This window comes from Cololabis saira, chromosome 4 (genome assembly GCF_033807715.1).
Source record: "Cololabis saira isolate AMF1-May2022 chromosome 4, fColSai1.1, whole genome shotgun sequence".
In the NCBI taxonomy this organism is placed as follows: Eukaryota; Metazoa; Chordata; class Actinopteri; order Beloniformes; family Belonidae; genus Cololabis; species Cololabis saira.
The window spans coordinates 25,277,308-25,299,162 of NC_084590.1; the positions used below are offsets into that span (position 1 = coordinate 25,277,308).

A 21,855-nucleotide genomic window follows, 5' to 3' on the forward strand; every position below is an offset into this window, starting at 1 on the left:
CTTCACTAAAAACATAAATTAGCTAATTAACTTTACCAGTAATTTATGTAATTTTTCATAGCTTGAATAAAAAAAGGGAATTATCCTATGATTAATTTTCCTAGAAAAAGTTTGAAAATTCCAATTTCTACTGTGTCAATGAATGCACCCACCCACTGACTGTTACATTACTTCAGCAGGCTTATCTGGAACGTTTTAACAAGCTTAGCAAATTGGCAAAACCCAAAACAGGGATCAGTGCCAATTCTCTGTGGTTGAACTCCAAACAAAATTAAGGTAAAGGAAAGTATTTTTCTGTCAGTTTGGTGTCTTGGGTAGCAGGAGCTCTCAATCTAAGTACTGAAATCTTACTCACGTGGTATAACAAGCTTTAAATGATGTAGTTGCAATTTGCATTGCAATTGAGGGTCACTGCACTCTCTGAAACTATTTACTTCAAATAAACCTGGCAAGACAGGAATGGGAAAAGAACTGTGGCACTGAGATCCAATTGCATTTTTACAATAATCCTGTCACAGACATTTCATTAAGCCTCCTGTATAACACTCTAATACATCTTGCTTTAAGTTTCGGTTCAAGATCATTTTAAAAAGTCACTTCACATTTCTCTTCAATGCTCCCTTGTTGGTACATTTGTGTGTCTCTGCCAAAACACATTTTTGCTCTAACTACCCAATAAAATAAATAAATAAATTTAAAAAGGTAAAGTAGATTTTATCTTTATATAGTCTGGGTAAAATACTTATTATAATAATCACTTTGAGTGGAATCCCTGTCTGAAAATAAATTATTATAATATTCTGTTATCAAAATAGGATTTCTAAATAGCTAAATACTGTTCCTCCATAGGAGGGGCTGTATGAATATTCCAAAAATAAAAACTTGAGATGCTTGAAATAGAAAAATAAATAAATTATTTGACTTAAGTGCTCCTGTAATTATTTTTAAGAAGAAACATTGTGTTAGTAGATGACAAAATTGTGATTGTGGTTCCGTCAAAAGGCGTTAGCCGTCCAAGATGTGCACAAGTTTGAAAGCAAGAGGAGATCCATTCACACACTCACCAAAAATCCCCTGATATATCTATTGCATGGATGTGTGTAAGTGCATCTTCGGTGAATTATTCTGTGTCGCCCCATGGGTCTCTGTATCTGTTAAAGCTGATGAGCTGGCAGTGGAACTCAGTGAGCGCTTTAGGCATAGGTGCAACTTCCTCCCACTGACTCCTCCCACTATAGAACACCTGTGCAGGTAACAAATGAAAAACAGATTGTATTCACCAAAACGTCCAGAGTGCGGATGGTTCATGAAAAACATGTTTCTCAAAGACAAATGACCAATAGCAACACCAGTATTATTTGTTTTTAATAGGAGGATGTCTCTAAACATTTTATTGGTAGTGCATATCCCTCAGAATTATCATGAAGTCACTTCATAAACACACAGCGGTTTTAATGTTAAAAAGCTACATGTTAATTCCTACCTGCACTTCATCAGTGATTTCATCAGGTGAGTAGTCTCCACCCAGAATGTATATTCTGTCTCTCATAGCCACAGCTCCAGCGTTGAACCCAGCACATTCAAATGACCCTTCGCCTTTCCACACACAGGTCTCCGGACAGAAACTATAAACCTGAATGAAAAAAAAGATTCCCTTTCACATCTGTGTTAACTATTTTAACATTCCTATATATGATTCTATGATTATAATACATGCCAATCTTCTCATTCATCCATAAAACAGCCTCTAATGGCTCACCTTATAGGTGGACAGGTCACAAAGGTGCAGTGTATTATTTATTGACACCGCCTTGACAAGCGTAGCATGGAAGAACTGGCCAAACTCTGCCATCAGACGGCTCCACTGATCTTCCTGGGCATCGTAGCTGAAGAAACAGTCAAGTGAGGGGTTAAAGGAGTCCGTGATTTCCACCTCTGACCCCAGTGTATAGATAATACTACCACAAGCACTGGCCTCTGGGTAGAAAATGGCACTGGGCAGTGGGCTAACAGAGAACCAGGTCTGAGTCAGAGGATTATAATACTCCACCTAAAATGCAAAAGTAAAGAATGACAGAATTAGTCCCACACATAAAAAAAATGCCATCTTCATTCTGGGATTAATGAGCTTTTAACAAAAAGGCTACACTAATCAAGGTAATGTGGTTACCTCCAGAAGAGTAGGAGCCTCCCCTCTGGGGCCCTTGGTCCGACCCCCAATGACATACATTCGGTCCATGCAGGTCATAGCTGTGTGCATTGTTCTAGGCTTCAGCATGGCTGGTGCAGCGGTGCAGGTTAATGCCACCGGGCAGAAACACCAAACCTCGTCAGTGGCATTGTGGCATGGTTCAGCTACATGGAGGCGAACTGACCGGCAACAGTTACCTTTGCAACCACCTGTGACAAACATCTAAGATCCAGTGAAGAGCAGAAGGAGCAGAGGTTTTAAACATATTTTAAAATATACACACGTTGTGAATGTTTTTTTGGCTAAGGAAGCCTTGTTTAATGTTTATCAGATCAAATGGTCACAGGACATATTGTATAAACCAAAATTAAGAATATTTTGTTTTATAAAAAGTTGTTTTAGTTGTGAAAAGTATGTTTGTGCCTCCCTCTCTAAAAGACAACGATCATTATGTGCCCAAATCCGTTGTGGAATCTTGCCTCTGCACCTTGAGACAGGACGTTATCGAGGGGTCCCAGAAGAAGAGAGGATTTGTCCTTACTGTGAGATTAATGACATTGAAAATGAGTTCCATTTTTTATTTTATTGTCCTTTGTATCATGAGCTGCGTCAAAAATTATTTGATAGATGTAAGAATCTGGATTTGATGTGGGTAAGCGATGCTGAGAGACTCAAATGGATTTTTAATCATAAAATATTTGCACTTGCTGACTATTTGGAGAAAGCGTGGGATAGGCGAAGAAAAGTAACATATGTGTAAGAATATACATTCTGGTTTTGATTTATTTATTTATTTATTTTTTCCGGTGTACATTGTGCAGCTCCCAATTAAGTGTGTGTGATATTGTGTATTTGATGATTTTCTGTTTCTGGTGTCTTATAATCCCGTAAAGGGATGGGTCTTCGGACATGACACAAAAATCAAATTCATTCATTCATTCATTCATTCATACACATACCATGGTGCCCAAACTCTTATTTCGATCCAATATTCAGTAACGAACAAGAATAAGGAATCTTCCTATCGTTATTTGATTTTTTTTTTTTAATTTCAACAAAAGAGATTTTCTCATATTCAAGTTCTTAAAATACTTCCAAATTACGTATTTGACCAAACAAAGTCTAGTTCGGGCTTATTTGACGTCAACTAGTTATCAAGTAGTTACTTTTAAAGGGTCAAAATCAAAAAGATTACAAATGGTCTTATTCCAAAACGTACCTTCTCGGCAAAGCTGGCAAGGTATGATCCCGGTGGATCTGGCATTGAGGTTGTCCCTTCTGTTCCTAGCTCTTTCCACTGGTCTGTTTCCAGACAGTAGCAGAAATTGTGGCAGATTGCGTCATTCTCCTCGGTCTTGTGGATGTATATGTAGCTTTGAGTGGTGGCGGATCTGGCATCACTGAGTAGTCCATTGTACTGAGTCTGTCTGCTCTGGGCCTCTGATAGCAGTGCAAGACAGGCCTCATTATCACAAAGAAGAGTGTCTGAATCATGCAGCGTCTGTGAAAGGATTCAAGTAAAGTAACACAGGGAAGATGATAAATGAAGAATAAATAGAAATAACTAAAAATTAACTAACCCAGAGGGTACACTTTTACCTTGAGCGCAGGTTTAGGCAGGTGGTGAAGTCGGGTTAGAGACAACAATCCTGGCAGCAACTTCGGCCTTCCTCGCAGATCATGACGAACCCATCTAAGAAGTGACATCACAACTGCTTCCTCACTGGGCACGTTCAGAGCATCTGATCTTAAACAGGCCTCCAAGACGTTAACCTGAATGGAGAAAAGGAAACTGTACCAAATGAGTCTAGAGATATTTAAACATGACTGGTGTGTCTGTGTGTTTGTTCAACCTCCAGTTTATGATTAACAAAGCATTATGTACATATTCACAATGATAATATAAGCAATGTCCAGAAAGGCTCTGCACTTACAGTTTTTCTCAATTGGTTTGGTACATTTCTCACATCAGAATTGAAATTCTCAAAAGTTCTTGTTCAGTTTTCACATCATCATGCCATTTGTGCAGATGAAAAAGGCAGTTTCTCATTGCATTGAACAAATTGCAAATGCTTTTGTCCATCCATGCAAATGATTGTGTACAATTCTCAGTTTTTTCGTACATTATCAATTGCTTTTGTCATGCTAATCAAAATGCTTTGTTATAGGAATCTATCAAATAGTCTCTTTCCCCAAAACATTTAGGCTATAGTTCATCATATAAGTCTTCACATGCAAAATGATTTACCAAGCCATCATAACATGTCAAGCATATATACATTTCCATAAGACATTTGTCTGTAAATATGATCTAAATTGGTAAATTCCTCCCAGGTGAATCTAGACTTTCTCTAATGAAAAGAGTTGATCAACCAATGATCGACAGTTTTCTGAATGAGCTCAAGGGAGCATCTCATGAACAATCTACTGGGGAGTATATAGGTAACCAGAGCACAATAGAAAGTTACAATGTCTGACAATGGAAGGACAACAGCCAAGAAGAAGGAGAGGAAGAGGGGTGAGGCTGCGTGGTGGAGGAGTAGGAAGAGGAAGAAGCAGAAGAGGCGGACACATGCGTGTTCCTGATGAAATCAGAGCAACACTTGTAGACCATGTTTTGAATCATGGGCTGACTATGGCTGAAGCGGGGAGAAGGGTGCAGCCAAATGTTGGCAGAACAACTGTGTCCTCAATTATTCAAACTTTCCGCAGAGAACAGGTGTGTAATCTAACAGTATGTGCTGAATTACATGGAGTTTACTGTATTTACATGTCAATACAGTAATGCCCCATACAAAATTACAGTAGCCTATTCCACTGATGCTCTATACAATGCCATTGTGTCTTCCTCAAATTTGTTTTGGTTTACATTTCTATTTCCCACATAGGACTGCAAGACAAGTACACAGGGGTGGTAGAGGGCGGATTTTCACACCACACCAGGAGATGGCTATCTGCAACATTGTTGTTGAAAACAACGCCATTACACTGAGAGGGATACAGACTACTATTTTGCAGGACAATGACACATTTGCAAACATCCAAACAGTCAGTATCTCTACCATTGACAGAGTGCTAAAAAAACAACACATGCGCATGAAACAGCTATACACTGTCCCATTTGAAAGAAATGGTGAGAGGGTGAAGGAGCTGCGCTACCACTTTGTCCAGGTACAACTTTTATTCCAAAACCATATATAGATATGTCCTCGTTTGTAAGTCGCTTTGGGTTTACAGTAAAAGGTGTCTGCCAAATGCAATGTAATGTAAAGATGTACACTACACTACTGTAAGTTTGGCATTTGCACATATGCTATGGCTGTAGAAAAGAAGATGCAATATGTCATATACGTTTGATCTAACTTATTTTGCAAATGCATGTAATGCAGTAATTCCAAAAATAACATTTTGTCTTCTGTATTTAGCGCATGATGGAACTGGAAGCTAGTGATCCACCCTGTCACTTCATTTACATGGACGAGGCTGGCTTCAATCTGACAAAGCGCAGAAGACGGGGTCGAAACCTTATTGGACATCGAGCCACCATTGACGTGCCAGGCCAAAGGGGTGGCAACATAACTATGTGTGCCGCAATATCAGATAACGGTGTGCTGACACACATTCCACTGATGGGTCCATACAACTCTGAACGTCTAATAGCATTCCTAGACACTTTGTACAGGGATCATATCCTAGGTGGCCCAGCCGAGAATATGGCCCAGCCCAAATATGCCATAATATGGGACAATGTAAGCTTCCTCAAGTCAAACCTAGTAAGGCAGTGGTACGCAAACCATAACAGAATGGTGATGGAGTTCTTACCACCATACTCCCCATTCCTCAACCCCATTGAGGAATTTTTCTCAGCCTGGAGGTGGAAGGTGTATGACCGAGAGCCACACACACAAGTGACCCTTCTGGCTGCAATGGATGCAGCATGCCAAGACATTACTGCAGATTCCTGCAGAGCATGGATTAGGCATGCAAGAAGATACTATCCACGCTGCCTTGCACGGGAGGACATCAGGTGTGACGTGGATGAGAATTTGTGGCCTAACAGACAGGAACGGGAAGAAGCTGAAGATCAGGATTGAGATTAGAATTTGGGGAGTTGTTCATATTTTTTTGTTTACCTACTGTATGACCTATGTTTATATTTTTGACCTATGTTTACACTTACGTATTGTATTTCACCTTTGTTATGTGCAGTGCTGTATTTTTTTTTTCTTTACGGACTGCAATGTCAATGTTTGCCAATGAAGAAGTCATTCTGTAAATGTGAATCTTGTCTTTTCCAATCAATCTTACACGTATACATTATATGAGGTCAAATGTACAACACTTGTCATCACACCTAAACCACATTTTACATCAACATGTCCCTTCAAAGTGCCTTCAATTGCCAACATGACTAATTAATTTGACTGTCTTATCTGTACACAATGACACAATGATTAAACATTCTGATGGCACTGACAAGTATATTGACACAAAAACTTGCTTTTGAGGGATGGACTAAGGATTTTGAGCAAGAGACTGGCTTTTGCAGGTGATCCACAGTGTTTTGCTATTTGTTCAAACTGTTTTGAGAAATGCACTTGATCTTCTGCAAATTGCAAGAATGATTGGAAAAATGTACCAAAGTGATTGAGAAAAACTGTAAAAGGAAGGCAAACCTGAATTATTTGTTTAGTGAGACTGAATGACCATAGTATATTGCCAGGTTGAGTGCCGACTACAAGTGCTTCATAGACTACATAGACATTTCAAGCTTTTCAGCACATGCATGCCATAATCGGATAGGAGATCACCTGCATGTCCAAGAAGTCTTGGGTTTCGGATAGGTCAGAAAAGTTCTGAATCACAAACTCATTGGCACTACGCAGGAGAGAAGCTGAACCATACGCCTCAGCCAAGGACAAGAGCGACAGACAGTTACAAACATCCATGGTTTCTATCAGGAAGTCACTGCATGCTTTTGACAGGACAGACACCTGAAGACACAATAATGAAATAAGGAGAAATATTCAGGCTGAAATGATTAAAGGCTGTCTGATTAATACTGTAAATGAATAAAATAGAGCATTAAACATATGCAATGTAGGAACTATTCCTTGTATTTGATAAAAAAAATAAAATAAAATAATGACTGCTACTGTACCTGCAGAAAAGTAGCAAGCTGAAACAACATGTCTACGTTGCTATCAGTAATGAGTGCTTCTCCAGAGTAGGCGAAGTCCAGAAAAGAACCCACAGCAACTGAACACTGATTTCCCAGTGTTACTGAACCATCGCCACACTCTCGCATTTCCACCTCAAACATGGCCCTGAAAACAGAATAATTAGATAGATAGATAGATAGATAGATAGATAGATAGATAGATAGATAGATAGATAGATAGATAGATAGATAGATAGATAGATAGATAGATAGATAGATAGATAGATAGCAATGGCGTAGGTTTGGTCTCAACATTGGTAGGGACGATATAACAGCATAACCTGCATGTACTTTTTGCTGGGGACGGGACATTAATAAGACCAAACAGATTGGGTGAACGGGGGTCAGGGCTACATTTGTCACGAATATGAACCTAATTAATTGATAGGCTAAATGATCAATACAAAATAAATCTGTATTGACTTATACTAAATTTCATGTGTATTGGTTCACCTGATACACGGTTCAATTCCAACCTTTGTTTTCAAAAACTACTCAAGAAACATTTTGAAAACTTCCAGAATAGTCCAGGATTTTATTAGCAATTTAAATTGCAATATTTGAACATAACATATATTATATTAAAATACACAATAAATAAAAACGTATTAATAATAATAATTTACTACTACTTAACCTATATATGGAACTACATTGTCCTTCACCACAAGAGTAATACATTGCTTTAATTGGTTGTCTCTTTCACCTTCTTCTCCCTTATTTTCATCTCTAAAATGCATCAGTGGGTTGAGCAATTATGGAAAAAATGGTCAAGTCATCAGCCAATCAAACGTGCGTTTGAGGGAAAAAAATGGACCGGCAAATTCAGCAAGTGAAAAGGGGTAAATGTAAGTCTGAACATAATGAAAATAATTAACTTAATAATGGTAGGGTCAATTCTATCCTTACAACATTTGGGAAGACAATCTAAATTACCTTTATATCTGAACTCATTATATAATGCAAATAAGGTTGCTTAAAAATTGGTGGGGACAATTTGAGCCTCCTGAAAAGTTGGTAGTGTTATGTCCCTACTGTCCCTATGCAAACCTACGCCCTTGATAGATAGATAGATAGATAGATAGATAGATAGATAGATAGATAGATAGATAGATAGATAGATAGATAGATAGATAGATAGATAGATAGATAGATAGATAGATAGATAGATAGATAGATAGATAGATAGATAGATAGATAGATACCTAAAAAAATCGCTACATGCTGCGAGAACACAGCGATGACATGGGAAGCTGTGATCTTGGACCTTGATGGTGAAGTCAAACAGCAAGCTTCGTTCCCTAAGTGATCTCAGCACGCCTAGAAGCTGCAATCCATGAGACTCAGACACCCGCAACAGCGTTCGCCGCTCTGAGACCCCGTTGCATTGTGGAGCACTGCCAGTTTCACTGCAGGAATGGCTGCAGCCAGGGTTGTGGGGGGTTGTCAAACCAGCACAAGACTCTACATATTCATCCATGGTACCGAATCTAAAATTATAGAAAAGAGAAATAATGTAAACATGTAATGCATACATTCAATTAATTAACCTGATATTATACTTGATACTGTATGAATGGGTGTGTGACAGTTTTGATAGGGAAGAAAGAAGAAAATGCAAAAAGACAAATTGTCTACTTCAGCAAATCAGCAACATACAGCACAACCATACAAGCATGTCAGTGCGTCTAGCTTTTTGAGTATAATTAATATATTACAAATATTACGTTTGTGTAAAAGAAAAAAGAAAACTAAAATATTTTTGAAATAGACAAATAAGAAGTTGAAAGTTGGAGCAGAGCCACTCACGGTGTCAGCACCTCGGACAGCTCCTTCTCTCACGCCGCTCTGACTTCCGGAATCCTGAAATCACGCGAGGATTCTTGTTTCTCTCTCTGTTATATGAGTATGCCGTGTTCCATTTACCTCGGAAATCGGAACTGGGAACTGGGAATAGCAGCCATCTTGGAATGGTAACTCGGGGGTGGTGAAGCTTCTCCCACTTTCCCAGTAGGACATCCGACTTCGAGGGGCGTTCCAGTTGAAAATTTCGACTGGGAACTAGGAAATTCCGACTTCCGAGGACAAATGGAACGCGGCATTAGCTGCAAGCTTCCTCTCTGCGGAAATGTTTATTCATTTTTATTAGTAGTATTTTTATTCTCATTATTGAGAAAAATACACATGTCGTTACTACAACCGTCCCGAGCTAATTGTGCTTCTCTTTGTCTTTGGGTGGTTTTTGGGCGAGGGGTCCACAATGATTGCTGGGAACTGTAGTTTTCTTCTTTTTTTCTTTTTGTTCGGTACAGTTTTCTTTTTAGTAAAACACAAACAAACAATAAATAATGCTGATATGCGTATGGTGGATATTTCTACAAAACTGCCGGATGTATTAATTCTGCGATAGTTTTTTTGTTTTTGTTTTGTTTTTTGCATTTTTAAGCCTTAAAAAACAGTAAGCGATGGTTCACCAGGAGATGTTTATTCAAATTTATATTCATAACAAAGCTAAGAGTAGTAATGTTACCTTTGATGAGTTTTTCTGTGAACTATTTGAATAGAAAAATCACAAAAACAACAAAGGATCTTGACGTAAATAATGTCCATATGTTTTGTTGACTCGGTATAATATTCAATTAGAAACATGTATACACAGGGAAATATCTTCTCGACAGCAATACATGCAAGTAAGAAATCACCACGTCATTTAACAGCATTATTACGACATTTATATTTAAATGTCATCTCGTGCTTTTGCATATATGCCGCGTTCCATTTGTCCTCGGAAGTCGGAATTTCCCAGTTCCCAGTCGGAATTTTCAACTGGAACGCCCCTCGAAGTGGGATTTCCTACTGGGAAAGTGGGAGAAGCTTCACCACCCCCGAGTTACCATTGCAAGAAGGCTGCCCTTCCCAGTTCCCAGTTCCGATTTCCGAGGTAAATGGAACGCGGCAATAGACAACATTACCAGGCAAGAACGTAGTATTAAAACGTTATGACACACATCAATCCCTGAAGCAATGTTCAAGAAAAATCACCGTGAAAGGCTATTGTTCTTTTTTTACCTGTGATACCCAAATGGGTAGTGCACCGCATTAAAATGTACAAGTGGTGCTGAATAGTATCCTCCAAACAAATCTCTGTCACTGCTTCTTTTGAGGGTAAAATATGTAAAACATGAATGTATGGGTCGCCGGTCGCCCTAGGTATTATTTAGACTATTACGTTAAGAGTGGCAATACTTGAGCATCGAAGCATTATACCCAGTACTCGAGTTGTAAAATAAAATCAGGGGGGATGGTGGATTTTATCATATATGGGGACAGATAATTTGTGCTGATTACAAATAATATAATATATTACAAATAATAGCACTGACCAAAACAATGACAGAAAAGAATGACATAGCAGCAGTTAAATGCAGCCTTCTGTAAGCTTTAAATATCCACTGGGCTTACATCAAATACATCAAAACACAACAATAAAAAACAGTTTTCTGAACTTATCAAGATGCCTCTGTCCTTCACAGGATAAGTAAAGTGGATCACTGCAAAAACTCAAAATCTTAACAAGAATATTTGTCTTATTTCTAGTTAAAATGTCTCATTTTAGTAAAAAAAAATCTCATTACACTTAAAACAAGAATCATCACTTGAAAAAAAAAAAGTTTCACCTGTTTCAAGAAGATTTTCACTTGAAATAAGTAGAAAAATCTGCCAGTGGAACAAGATGTTTTCGCTTGTAATAAGAAGATAAATCTTGTCCCACTGGCAGATTTTCCTACTTATTTCAAGTGAAAAATTACTTGAAACAGGTGAAAATTGTCATATAAGTTATTTTTCTGGGGTTGTTTTTCTGGTGATGACTCTAAATGTTGAAATAGCAGTAAAACCACATTCATTGTGATGAAATTACATAAGGGATGGAAAGAGGGGATGACAGTTTTACAGGGGGGGTCATTTAGACCGTTTTTATTTCAGGGGGGATGCCGTCCCACCTCATCCCCCCTGAACTCGAGTACTGATTATACCGTATTCTACTTTATCATCGCCATTTGGAGAGCTGTGCACCGACTGTGCATGGTGGCGCAAAGCAATTTATCACCACTAGATGGCGCTGTCTTGCTGCAAGGGGAAATAATCTTTTCATGCCCAGACTGTGGTAGATATGAATAATGCCGCGTTCCATTTACCTCGGAAATCGGAACTGGGAACTGGGAATGGCAGCCATCTTGGAATGGTAACTCGGGGGTGGTGAAGCTTGTCCCACTTTCCCAGTAGGAAATCCCACTTCAAGGGGCGTTCCAGTTGAAAATTCCGACTGGGAACTGGGAGATTCCGACTTCCGAGGAAAAATGGAACGCGGCATAAATCGCAACTAATGAACATCAAAATACGACTATGCCGCAGCTTCCTGTGATCACCACAATGATGCATTTGTCCAAATAAGACAATAATGCTCTCAAAAATGATAACAAACCCCGTTGCTTTGGTGGAAATATGCGCTTTATGCCGACTAATGTGAAAACACACTGAAGTCCAAATGTTATCACGTACATAATATAAAGTAGATTTTCTTCCTGCGTCAGTAGACTAGTCTAAATAGTCGATTCACATTGACCCCCCTTATATTATATTACCAAATGAATAGCAGCATCTGATATCTCACCAATATCTGTTAAAATGACCGGCAGACACTTAATTCGTTCTTTCATTCATCTAATGCTTTTCTGCCTCTTTTCCAAAGTGATATATTTGCCATCGAGGCTATTATTAGACCCCCCTTCTACTTTACATTATCGGTGGGTCGTGCCCCCTCCTCTCCTCCTTGCATCCCTGCATCCCTCCAACGCAGAGCCTGATTTATGGTCCCGCGTTTATGGTGCGCGTCGCCCGCGGTACCCTACGCCGTAGGCTCTGCGTCGGTGTAACGCGGGAGCATAAATCAGCCCCATCCCCCACACGACGGCCGTCTCTCCGGGTGAAGCCAGTCCTCCTCACCGCAGCCCAGTCCGAGCACGTAAACACACAGCCGGGAGACTCTTCCTTTTGTCGACCAAAGTGGTTCTGGTAAGCCTTTGAAAGCTGTTTTATCATGGAAGGAAGACACGGGGTTTTCCGTGTGTTTTACCTTTTTATTTGTTCGTTTTGTGCGTGTGTTTTTTTCGTTGTTTTCCATCCCTCTCAATTGTCCTCCGTGGTGACTCCAGCGGGCTGAGCTAATGCCGCGTTCCATTTACCTCGGAAATCGGAACTGGGAACTGGGAATGGCAGCCATCTTTGAATGGTAACTCGGGGGTGGTGAAGCGTCTCCCACTTTCCCAGTAGGAAATCCCACTTGGAGGGGCGTTCCAGTTGAAAATTCCTACTGGGAACTGGGAAATTCCGACTTCCGAGGACAAATGGAACGCGGCATAAGCGGCTAGCTCCAATAGCTGGATCAAAATGACTCCACTTTTACGCATCTGTAAAGGTTTTCACCTTTTATTTGGCCCACGCCATGGGATTATAAATTGTTTTGTGTAGTAAAACCCCAGTCCGTCACCGTGTTAGCGGGTTTTGATCGCCGGGGACGGCCATGGTGCTAATTAGCGGGCTGCAGCAGCGCTGCTGCCCGGCGGCGGCCGCTGCTCGGCGGGCAGGATTATGTGACTCGTCCCGGTTCCTGCGTGCGGAGCTCCGGCTGTGGTTGAATTGCATCGCCATTCTCTTGACGGCGGCCGCTATTAAAGTGATAAATGGGCAAGATGGCATCTCGGAGTTGTTATCCAGAAATCGGTGGGGGTTTTCAAAATGGTGTCTTAAGCTTGTTTGAGTGTGACCATTTTTGTCCAAGCATCGCTGTTTTGGCTGTTTCTCGCTGCTATCTGCGGTATGCAGCGCTCTGCCAGCGCATGCCACACTCTGATAGAACTACATGTGAGGCTTTGTAACGAAACAAACTATTACCTGCAAACTCCCATAGGTTGTGAAGAAAACAGGCGTCTTTTTTTAAGTTTGGTTTGCTTTTAACGCTTTCATAGTACCTTTGTTAGTAGGCTTGCCACCCGTCCCTTAAAATACGGAATTGTTCCGTAATTGGGAATTAAAAGTTGCATTCCGTATTGAACCAATACGGACACATATTATGCTCTTATTTATTGATGTCATAATATACAGGTGAAGGTCGGAAAATGTGAATATATTGCAAAACCTCATTCTTAGTAAATTCAACTAAAGGTGAAACAAATATATTATTTCCCACTACATTCAAAGTGAGATATTTCAAGCCTTTATTTGTTATAATTTTGGTGATTATGGCTCACAGTTTATGAAAAAATCTCTATATTATGAAATCAATAAACTATTCAATCATCAAAATAATAACAAATAAAGGTTTAACATATCTTGCTTTGCGTGTAATTACACTATGTAATATATTAGTTTCACCTTTTAAGTTGAATTATTGAAATAGATTAACTTTTACACCATATTCTAATGTTCCGACCTTCACCTGTATCTATATTCTACATCTGGGCTGATGGACGTACACATCATAGGAGGATATTTCAGTTGCTAGTATGGTTGGATGTCTGTACAGTCATGCAAGTTAAATGCTATTAAAGCACTTTAAATCAAAGCATTTAGTTTTTTCATATAAAATAAATACATTTCTATGCAGTTTAGAGGTTTTGGGGATGTCCCTTTTTTGGGGTCTGTGTTGCTGAAATCGGAGCGTCCCTTATTTCTATTTCTGAAAGGTGGCAACCCTATGTGTTAGGTCGAGAAGGAACCTGGAAAGAAACGCGTAAACAGCAGTTGTTCGTGTTTACACACTGGTTTGAGATGTTTAAGCACGCAAAAGGTTAATTATATAAGTATTTTTTTTCCTCTGAACATTATGGACCACATTAAATGAAACAAAGATATACAATTGTGGGATTAATGCGACTATATATGTAAGAATTGACTGCTACTGCTTGTATTTTTGTATTAAAAAAGTCGATTATGTTCTATGAAAGTCTGTTATTCAAAATGTGTGGATGTGGGTTATGAAAGGTATCATCCACTAGATGCCCCAGGGTAATTATTTCAGATAGCATGCTGATTTCACTTCCAAGTCGAAGGCAGTGAATGGAGAATATTTATTTGAGATATCCAAATGTATCAAGTTTCATAATTCGTAATTTTTGTGGTAGAATGTGAGGTATTTTATTCCGACTCTTAAAAGTGTCAGGATTCCTCTTTTTTTTTTTAAAGCTGTGTTTTAGAACTAGTGTCTTTAAAGAATCAAATACTCTTTTCTATAACCTTTTTTGTATTTTATTTATAAACCCACAGTGTAGTTTACACATCATATTCTCCAGTAAGCCTAAAATACAAATGTTTTTTAGAATTGAAATCAAACTGATGCGACTCAAATGTAGTTATATTAATTGGAAATGCTTTCCGTCATAGGGGCTAAATAAAATAATTCTTATTGATTTTGTCAAATATACAGAATGCCTAGAATTTTATGCTGTTGATTCAGTAGGTGTTGTCAAAATTTGCATCAAACAGATGAAGGTATATTAGATGTTAAGACAATAGTACAGGAGCTCCATTGCAAATTTGGTATATCAGAGGCATTTGAGGTCACTATTGTCATTAAAGGGTTGCACTAAGCTAAACATCAAACTATTTGATGCATTTGTTTTTTTAATTTCATCTTGAGTCTAAGGCCACGTTTACACGTAGCCGGGTATTTACAAAAACGGATATTTTCCCCTCTACGTTTTCAAAAAAATCCTCGTTTACACGGACCCGCATGAAAACGCTCTTAACGTCATGCAAGCCAATCAGAATCCTGGAAAAACATCAACAAATGACACGTGTGTAACTTCCAGTTAAGGGCTGATTTATGGTTCCGCGTTACATTAACGCAGAGCCTACGGCGTAGGGTACGCGGCGACGCGCACGTACCTTGCGCGTCGCCGCGTACTCTACGCCGTCGATTTAACGCGGAACCATAATTCAGGCTTCATGCTGCTGGCTGACGCGCTCACAGGCTTGAATGAGCAGGAGGCTGGACGGGGGGGGGGGGGGAGTTACTTTTAAGTGTGACTTTAGAATATTAAACAGGTAAAATACAAGAAAATATTGACGGTGGCCAAACTAATTGTAAACACAGGTCGCACACATGACGCTGGTGAGTTTCTGGTGCATAATGTGACGTTCTGAAGCTTAAATCTCCGTTTTCCTCCGTTTAGACGCAAACGGGAAAACGGAGTTTTTGAAAATCTCCACTTTGGCCGGAGTTTTCAGAAATGATCGTTTTTGGTGACTTTGACCTCCGTTTCCGTGTAAACGGACGGCCAAAACGCATGAAAACGCCTCCGTTTTTGTAAATACCCGGCTACGTGTAAACGGGGCCTAAGGTGACCCCTGTCTGCCATGCTAGAGAAAAGGGGTGGGCAGCATATGGGTTTTGGCATGTGTTGAGCTCTTGTATGAATGGTGGGCTTTACAATGGAGCCATAAAACTGCCAGACAACTGAAAGATGGTGTCACTTAATGCTACAACAATAAGTGGCTCTAACAGACTGTTATCTTTTCAGTGCTTTGTTCCTGTGTGATTTTAATTACTAAATGATGAGAATGGGAATACAGTGCTTATAGACAGCAACTAACAAATTAAGCTTCCAATGATCTTGTTCAGTCCACAATGCCTCAATTTGATGTCCTGTTTCATGGCTGATTGAAACGTTTGTATCTTCTTTTTTTTTTTCTAATGATAAATGAGATTTCTCTTTTTGAAGAGTTGGTGTCACTTGAAAATTAAGGTTTTTTTGTCTTTGCTAAAACCAAACTTCTTTAGAATAATGTACATTATATCTTAATCTTATCTTTTTTGACATGAGATATGTAATAAATGCATGTCAGTTTATCAGAGTCAAAGAAGTTTTTTCTGTAGGCTAATGTTTAAGCTTTGAATGTACGAGGATGACATGGATACAGTAGTCAACATTTGAAATGGATCAGGAACATACGGTGGGGAAAACTACTTGCATGCAGGGTACGCAACTAACACCCACTTAAGTGCCAATGGCGGGTACAATTTTGGTTTATTTAAACTGTGATTTATCCGCACACTGTTAGAATTCATAAATGCTTCTACCAATAGGAGTTTTTAGATTAGACCCCGCTATTATCACTGGATGATGAACAGGCCGCCTCGCAGTCCTGCCATTGACGTTGGTCTTAATAACTCCGCCCCCCTCCGCTTACGTTAGCGATTCTTTCCTCTTAGCCCAGCAAAGAGTTGGTGCTACCTTGGAACAGCTTTTTCTGTCTCGCAGCCACTTCTTTGTCAGTGGGAACAGAAAGCCCGGTTTCAAACTCAGCACTGACCCAGAACCAGCCTTGGAACCTGTTTGGTGGAAAAGGGGGTATTAGAGGTTCGGGTCTGGCAGATTTACCCTGCTAGTGGATTATTATTCAAAATGGGTAACATGGTATGGGAAGTGCCACTGGAATAGGAAACTTAATCAAATTATTGTACTACAGGAATTTAATTAACATTTTTTTGGGTGAACTAAGTTGTTTGAAAATATAGGATGTTATACAGAGCTTTGCACTTTATTTTTGTCATCATTTGGTGATTGTAGAAGTTTTTTCCGACTTGTATGCATGTATTTGTACAGCAGTAAGTGTGGGATGGCACATGGAATAAAGGATTGGGATGAAAGGTTGAACATGTCTCTCTAGGCAAAGTTGTAATGTATGCTCATGGACATACATTTGGATTTCTGCCATACGGTGTTGTCTTGTTAGTTAGATAAGATAAGATTGTCCTTTATTTCTCCCTCAATGGGGAAATTCACTTTGTGCAGAAGCAGTACACTCAAAACACACAGTTATGCTCGGTTGCTAAAACTCATATGTTTTTTTTTTTCTATGCTCAAGTACAAAAGTATTGTTTAAAATGACCATATGCAGTAGACATGAAAATAATACATACCCATATAAAATTACAGGTTGTTATAACAAAAACAGCACACATGCTTTACTTGTTCTATCTTAAATGCAATATTACAAAACAAAAATTAAGTGACAAAATAAATATGTATTTAATTGTAATACTTTAAGTAAAACAAAACCTACCACAGCATGACTGCATAAACCTAGGCATTTTCCCCAACTAATATTCTGTGGAAGGACCTTTTGCCTTTTATTACAGCAAAGTTTTCTGAATAAGTCTCTAACTTCAGACAACTCTTCTTTGCACAACAGTTCAAGTTTCTATTAAATTGTAAGAGAATCTACTGTGCAGTTCTTTTTAGGCCAATCTAGAGGTTTTGATGGGCCTGAGTTCTGGATTCGAACTGAGACAACCAAAACTTTTGCTAATTGCTGAAGTGCCAGTGGTAAATGATTCCTATCCAAAAAACAACTTGTTTTATTAGTTCCATCCGCCATAGAAAAGTTCCTTTCGTGATTATACTTTTTTTATGTTATAAAAATATGTAAACATATTTATATGTAAAATATTTAGATAAAACAGTGCCCTGTTTTATCTAAATATGTTGTTTTTAACATGTTATTTAAAAAAAATTTGGATAATATTTAGTGCAATGCAAAACACTGTGCAAGGCACATTGTTTTGTATTGCACGGCAAAACTTTTGCAAATTTGTAGATTTTTGTTGGACTGTAAGAGTAAACAGGCTGGCCTCTTTTATTTAGTATAATTTTGTTCTATATTTTTGTTTTGCTACTATAACTATATTACGGATGTGTTATATTTTTTCGATGCGTTATGGTTTTTATTAATCGAACAACAGAAAAATAATCGTTAAAATAATCATCCAGTTACTCATTAGATTAGTCAACAATAAAATTATCAATAATTGTTTACCCCCAGCCATACGTTGTATGTACACTATGCAGGAGGTTGTGTAATGAAGGTATATTTCAAACCAGCTGTGGAATTAATCCTGACATTGCATGTTAAGGCAATGTGTCTTGGTTGTTATTTCTGTTCTTTTTCCAATTTTGGCAATCTATTTCTATTTCTAAGGACTGCAACTTACCATCACTTACAAGTATTCAATTTGAAGTGCTGTCTTTGTGGTTTTGCAAATGAATACATGTGCATTGGTTGATAAAAACAGAGCAGTTAAATTTGACATGGTCACCAAGCTGACGTCAGATCTCCAAACGTGTTACAAAATGGATTCCTGCAATGGGACTAGCTTTAAGCAGGTTATGCCAATTGCATAAAACAAGATTTATAAGAGGGGGGGGGATTAGAAAAAAAGCTCTGGTAACACATTGTTGGAGTTGTTGTGTGCTTTGGGCTCAGGCCACGTCTACTTTTTATATTCCCACTATCCTAGACTCCTTATGACTGATAAGGTAGTATAAGGAATTCCGGGATTTTATTATGGCTTTACTTATTTAGGTCTGAAAATTTAGCAGAGGCTGCTGAGACTGCTCTACTAGCTTTGATTTTTAACCTCCTAGTTTTTGTTAATCTGGTGTCATTGGCCACGTTATTAAATCCACGCGCAGGTGCTGTGCATGATGGATTTATAAAAACATTTCTCAGTCCCTTATGAGCTTATTGTAGGAGTCACACAAACCAAGATTAATCTGATTCGAGCCACCAGTTGGGCAATCGGTGTATCCGTAGTTTTGGGTGTCTCATTTATGACTCAAGGTAGTTTTGAATAACCCTTTGGATACAGTGATTTCAAATAATTTTAAATGCTGCAAAATTAATCACTGGTGTCTTTATAATAAAACTAATAAAGAGAATACAAACTGTGGTTGTGATTGGTGAATGGACATGATATAAGCTTCTTTGTAAGTGTGTGCCCTCTTGATTATTTTATTTAATTCATTTGTCATTTGTGTTAAATCATTCTTCTACGAAATTACATTAAATTTGAATGGCTCTTAGAGTTGAATTCCTAATTTGAATTACTGCAGCAAGATGCTTGAACAACAGAAATTTTATTGGAGGTTAAACATATGTAAGATTTTTCATTTCTTTTGAAAACTATGGCCCTTAAAGGTCACCTCGGTTTCATCTCTTTCACGTGGCCTGAATTGAATGAGGAACAAGCCTGAAGAATATTGTCACCCTTTTTTTTCTTCAATTGTTTTGCCATCAGACATGCTCTGCAGTATATTTCCAGGGTATCTCAGAAATGATCTTAAACACATTTATCTATCTGTGCACAAGTATAGAATCATACCATTAGCACAAACCGTTTTCCTCAGCAAAGTCCACACACACGTTTCCCATGAGACTTCTTGTGGGGTTGTCATTTTTCTTTTCATCTGTGTTAACATCAGATATCTCTGTAGTTTCCTTCATTTGTCATACAGCCAACCCTTTGTGCTGTGCATTGACTTGTATACCTCCAGACTTGTTTTAGCCATGTGTCCAGTATTGTTCAGTCCTGCTATCGATTATTTAATCTCTTTGCTGAAGAGAGAACTCATTAAACCAAATTGCTTGTTCTCAGCATTACCCTGTGAAGGTAATGCTGAGAACTAGCTTGCTGTTGTAATCCTCATAACATTCAAGGATTCAGTGTCATACCAGCAGGCATTTACATATGAGATGGCACTAAATTAAGTACTGAAGGTCCTTAGTTTCAGCCCAATATCAGTGAAACATTATACAAAATAATTTGAAGTAGATTATTTTATTTTTTTTTTCAAATAAACAAATCTAGAAAAATAGGCTATAAAGACAACAAAAAAACTATCAACAAGGAGCCCAGACTAGTACACAAAACGTGCAAAACTCTGTGGCAGGCATAGACATTGCTTTTCGACTCAGTATGGCTTTTTTACCCAGCCATGGTCAATAATTGACATTCAACACAAATAGAAATCAAAAAGACCTACAACCGATGCTTGAGAAGCGGGATGGGGCTTTCTCTGCAACTAGGGGTGTAACAATATATCGTGCCACGAAATTTCGCGATACAAAAATGTCACGATACGTCTCGTGGAGGTGACAAACTGTAGCGCGATATTGGGTTATTGGGTAATATATTGTGTTTACTAGTAATGCGCATCCTGTTGGTGCAGCCTGATCACATGACGACGGCATGACGACTGTGCGTCAGGATGAATGAGACGTGTCGAGCCAGGCCACCGTGCCACTAAATTTCACGTAGACCAAGATCGAGATGTTGTGGATGAGGTGGAGGCCAGGAAAACGACATTATTTGGTGGTCACAGAAGTGGCATCACTAACAAAAAGAAAGCGAGTGAGTGGCAGCACATCGTTGCTGCGCTAAACGCCGTGAATGCCACGGACAGATCTGTGGCAGGAATAAAAAAGAAGTGGTGCCATCTGAAGGTGGAGGCCAAGAGGAGAGTGGCCCGACACTTATTTGTTATGTCCTCAGTCACTCTACAGTTGGAAGCGGTGGGTGACGAGGAGGTTCCCGGCCCGGCGTGTCCTGCACCGCGGCTGCAGCACCAACAGCACCAGAGCGTCCCAAGCGCATGGCACACCTGGAAGTGGCCGTGTCCTGACTGACGCTGTGCTTCAAACACAGAGGGACACGATCAGCGCTATTATATTATGAGTCTGATATGTGATGACATTAAAAGTATGACATGACATTTCACCACCTCACCATCTGCATCGCCAGTTCCCCATATACGTTTTTTTTTTTTTTAAATCCCAACCTTTGCGTTGAAGGTGGCGTGCGCATCTTTCAAGCCCCGTTTTGTGTGCACGCAAGCTTTATAAATGAGGCCCCTGCTCCTTAACAACAACAAGAGGAAGGAGCTGATTATTAACTTTAGGAGGCATCACACCACTCATCATAAACTAGGCCTACGTGGAGAGCAGGGTTTCCGTTGTCCGGTAATTTCCGGACTTTGTCCGGTAAAATATGCCGAAGTCCGGTATTTTATAATCTCTCCGGTCAAAATGTCCGGTGAAAATACTCACTGGTGCTGCGGGACTAGAGTCCCCGGGAGTACCACGGAGGGACACGCCGAGCCCCGGCGGAGGGACACGCCGAGCCTCGGTGCCGGGAGCCGGGAGGAAGCGGAGCTGCGGCGCCGACATCCACACGCGCGTTGATTTATGGTTCCTCGTCGCACCGACGCAGAGCCTACGGCGTAGAATACGCGTCTCTGCGTACCTTACGCCGTAGGTTACGCGCAAGCTTCTGCAATATTTATTTATTTTTTTAAGTTACGCTCGCGAGTCAATTGACGGGACTTATTTTATTTTAAATACCCTGTTTTTCAATAAAAATACTATTTAATGACTTGCATTGATATCTTACTACTGCATATGATTTATTTTTAACCTCAATAAATTCATATACCCTATGTGACCGGAATTTCAAACATTTGTCCGGTAAATTGAAACCCTGCCGGTCACATAAAAACACTATCATAGAGCCAATTTTTTCTAGCGGAAACCCTGGTGGAGAGGG

General features: G+C 39.3%; 2 protein-coding genes across 3 annotated transcripts in view; one reads left to right on the top strand and one right to left on the bottom strand.

The window, feature by feature from the left end:
• Positions 1-775: 775 nt before the first annotated feature.
• kbtbd3 (kelch repeat and BTB (POZ) domain containing 3) lies at positions 776-9,304 on the bottom strand. Its single transcript, XM_061720287.1, has 10 exons — positions 9,222-9,304; positions 8,618-8,902; positions 7,353-7,518; positions 7,003-7,185; positions 3,791-3,964; positions 3,411-3,692; positions 2,171-2,413; positions 1,760-2,050; positions 1,484-1,633; positions 776-1,243 (listed from the first exon to the last, which is right to left on the bottom strand). The coding sequence occupies exons 2-10, from the start codon at positions 8,890-8,892 to the stop codon at positions 1,121-1,123; spliced, it is 1,887 nt and encodes a 628-aa protein (XP_061576271.1). The 5' UTR covers positions 8,893-8,902; positions 9,222-9,304; the 3' UTR covers positions 776-1,120.
• Positions 9,305-12,378: 3,074 nt separating this feature from the next.
• fam168a (family with sequence similarity 168 member A) overlaps positions 12,379-21,855 on the top strand; it is a 41,259-nt gene continuing 31,782 nt past the window's right edge. The window contains exon 1 of one of the 2 annotated variants that reach the window (XM_061719254.1): positions 12,379-12,485. The gene's annotated coding sequence lies outside the window, so the exon portion shown is untranslated. The remainder of the gene's footprint in view (positions 12,486-21,855) is intronic. The other variant, XM_061719256.1, reaches the window with a different exon arrangement.

What these genes read in the sequence shown, in the direction of transcription:
- kbtbd3 (XM_061720287.1), bottom strand. Translation starts at nt 8,892, where the DNA reads ATGGATGAATATGTAGAGTCTTGTGCTGGTTTGACAACCCCCCACAAC. An exon ending in AAGACTTCTTGGACATGCAG is followed by an intron (nt 3,965 to 7,002) that starts GTGATCTCCTAT and finishes TTCTCCATTCAG; the next exon opens with GTTAACGTCTTGGAGGCCTG. An exon ending in TTGCCAGCTTTGCCGAGAAG is followed by an intron (nt 2,414 to 3,410) that starts GTACGTTTTGGA and finishes ACTGGATCTTAG; the next exon opens with ATGTTTGTCACAGGTGGTTG.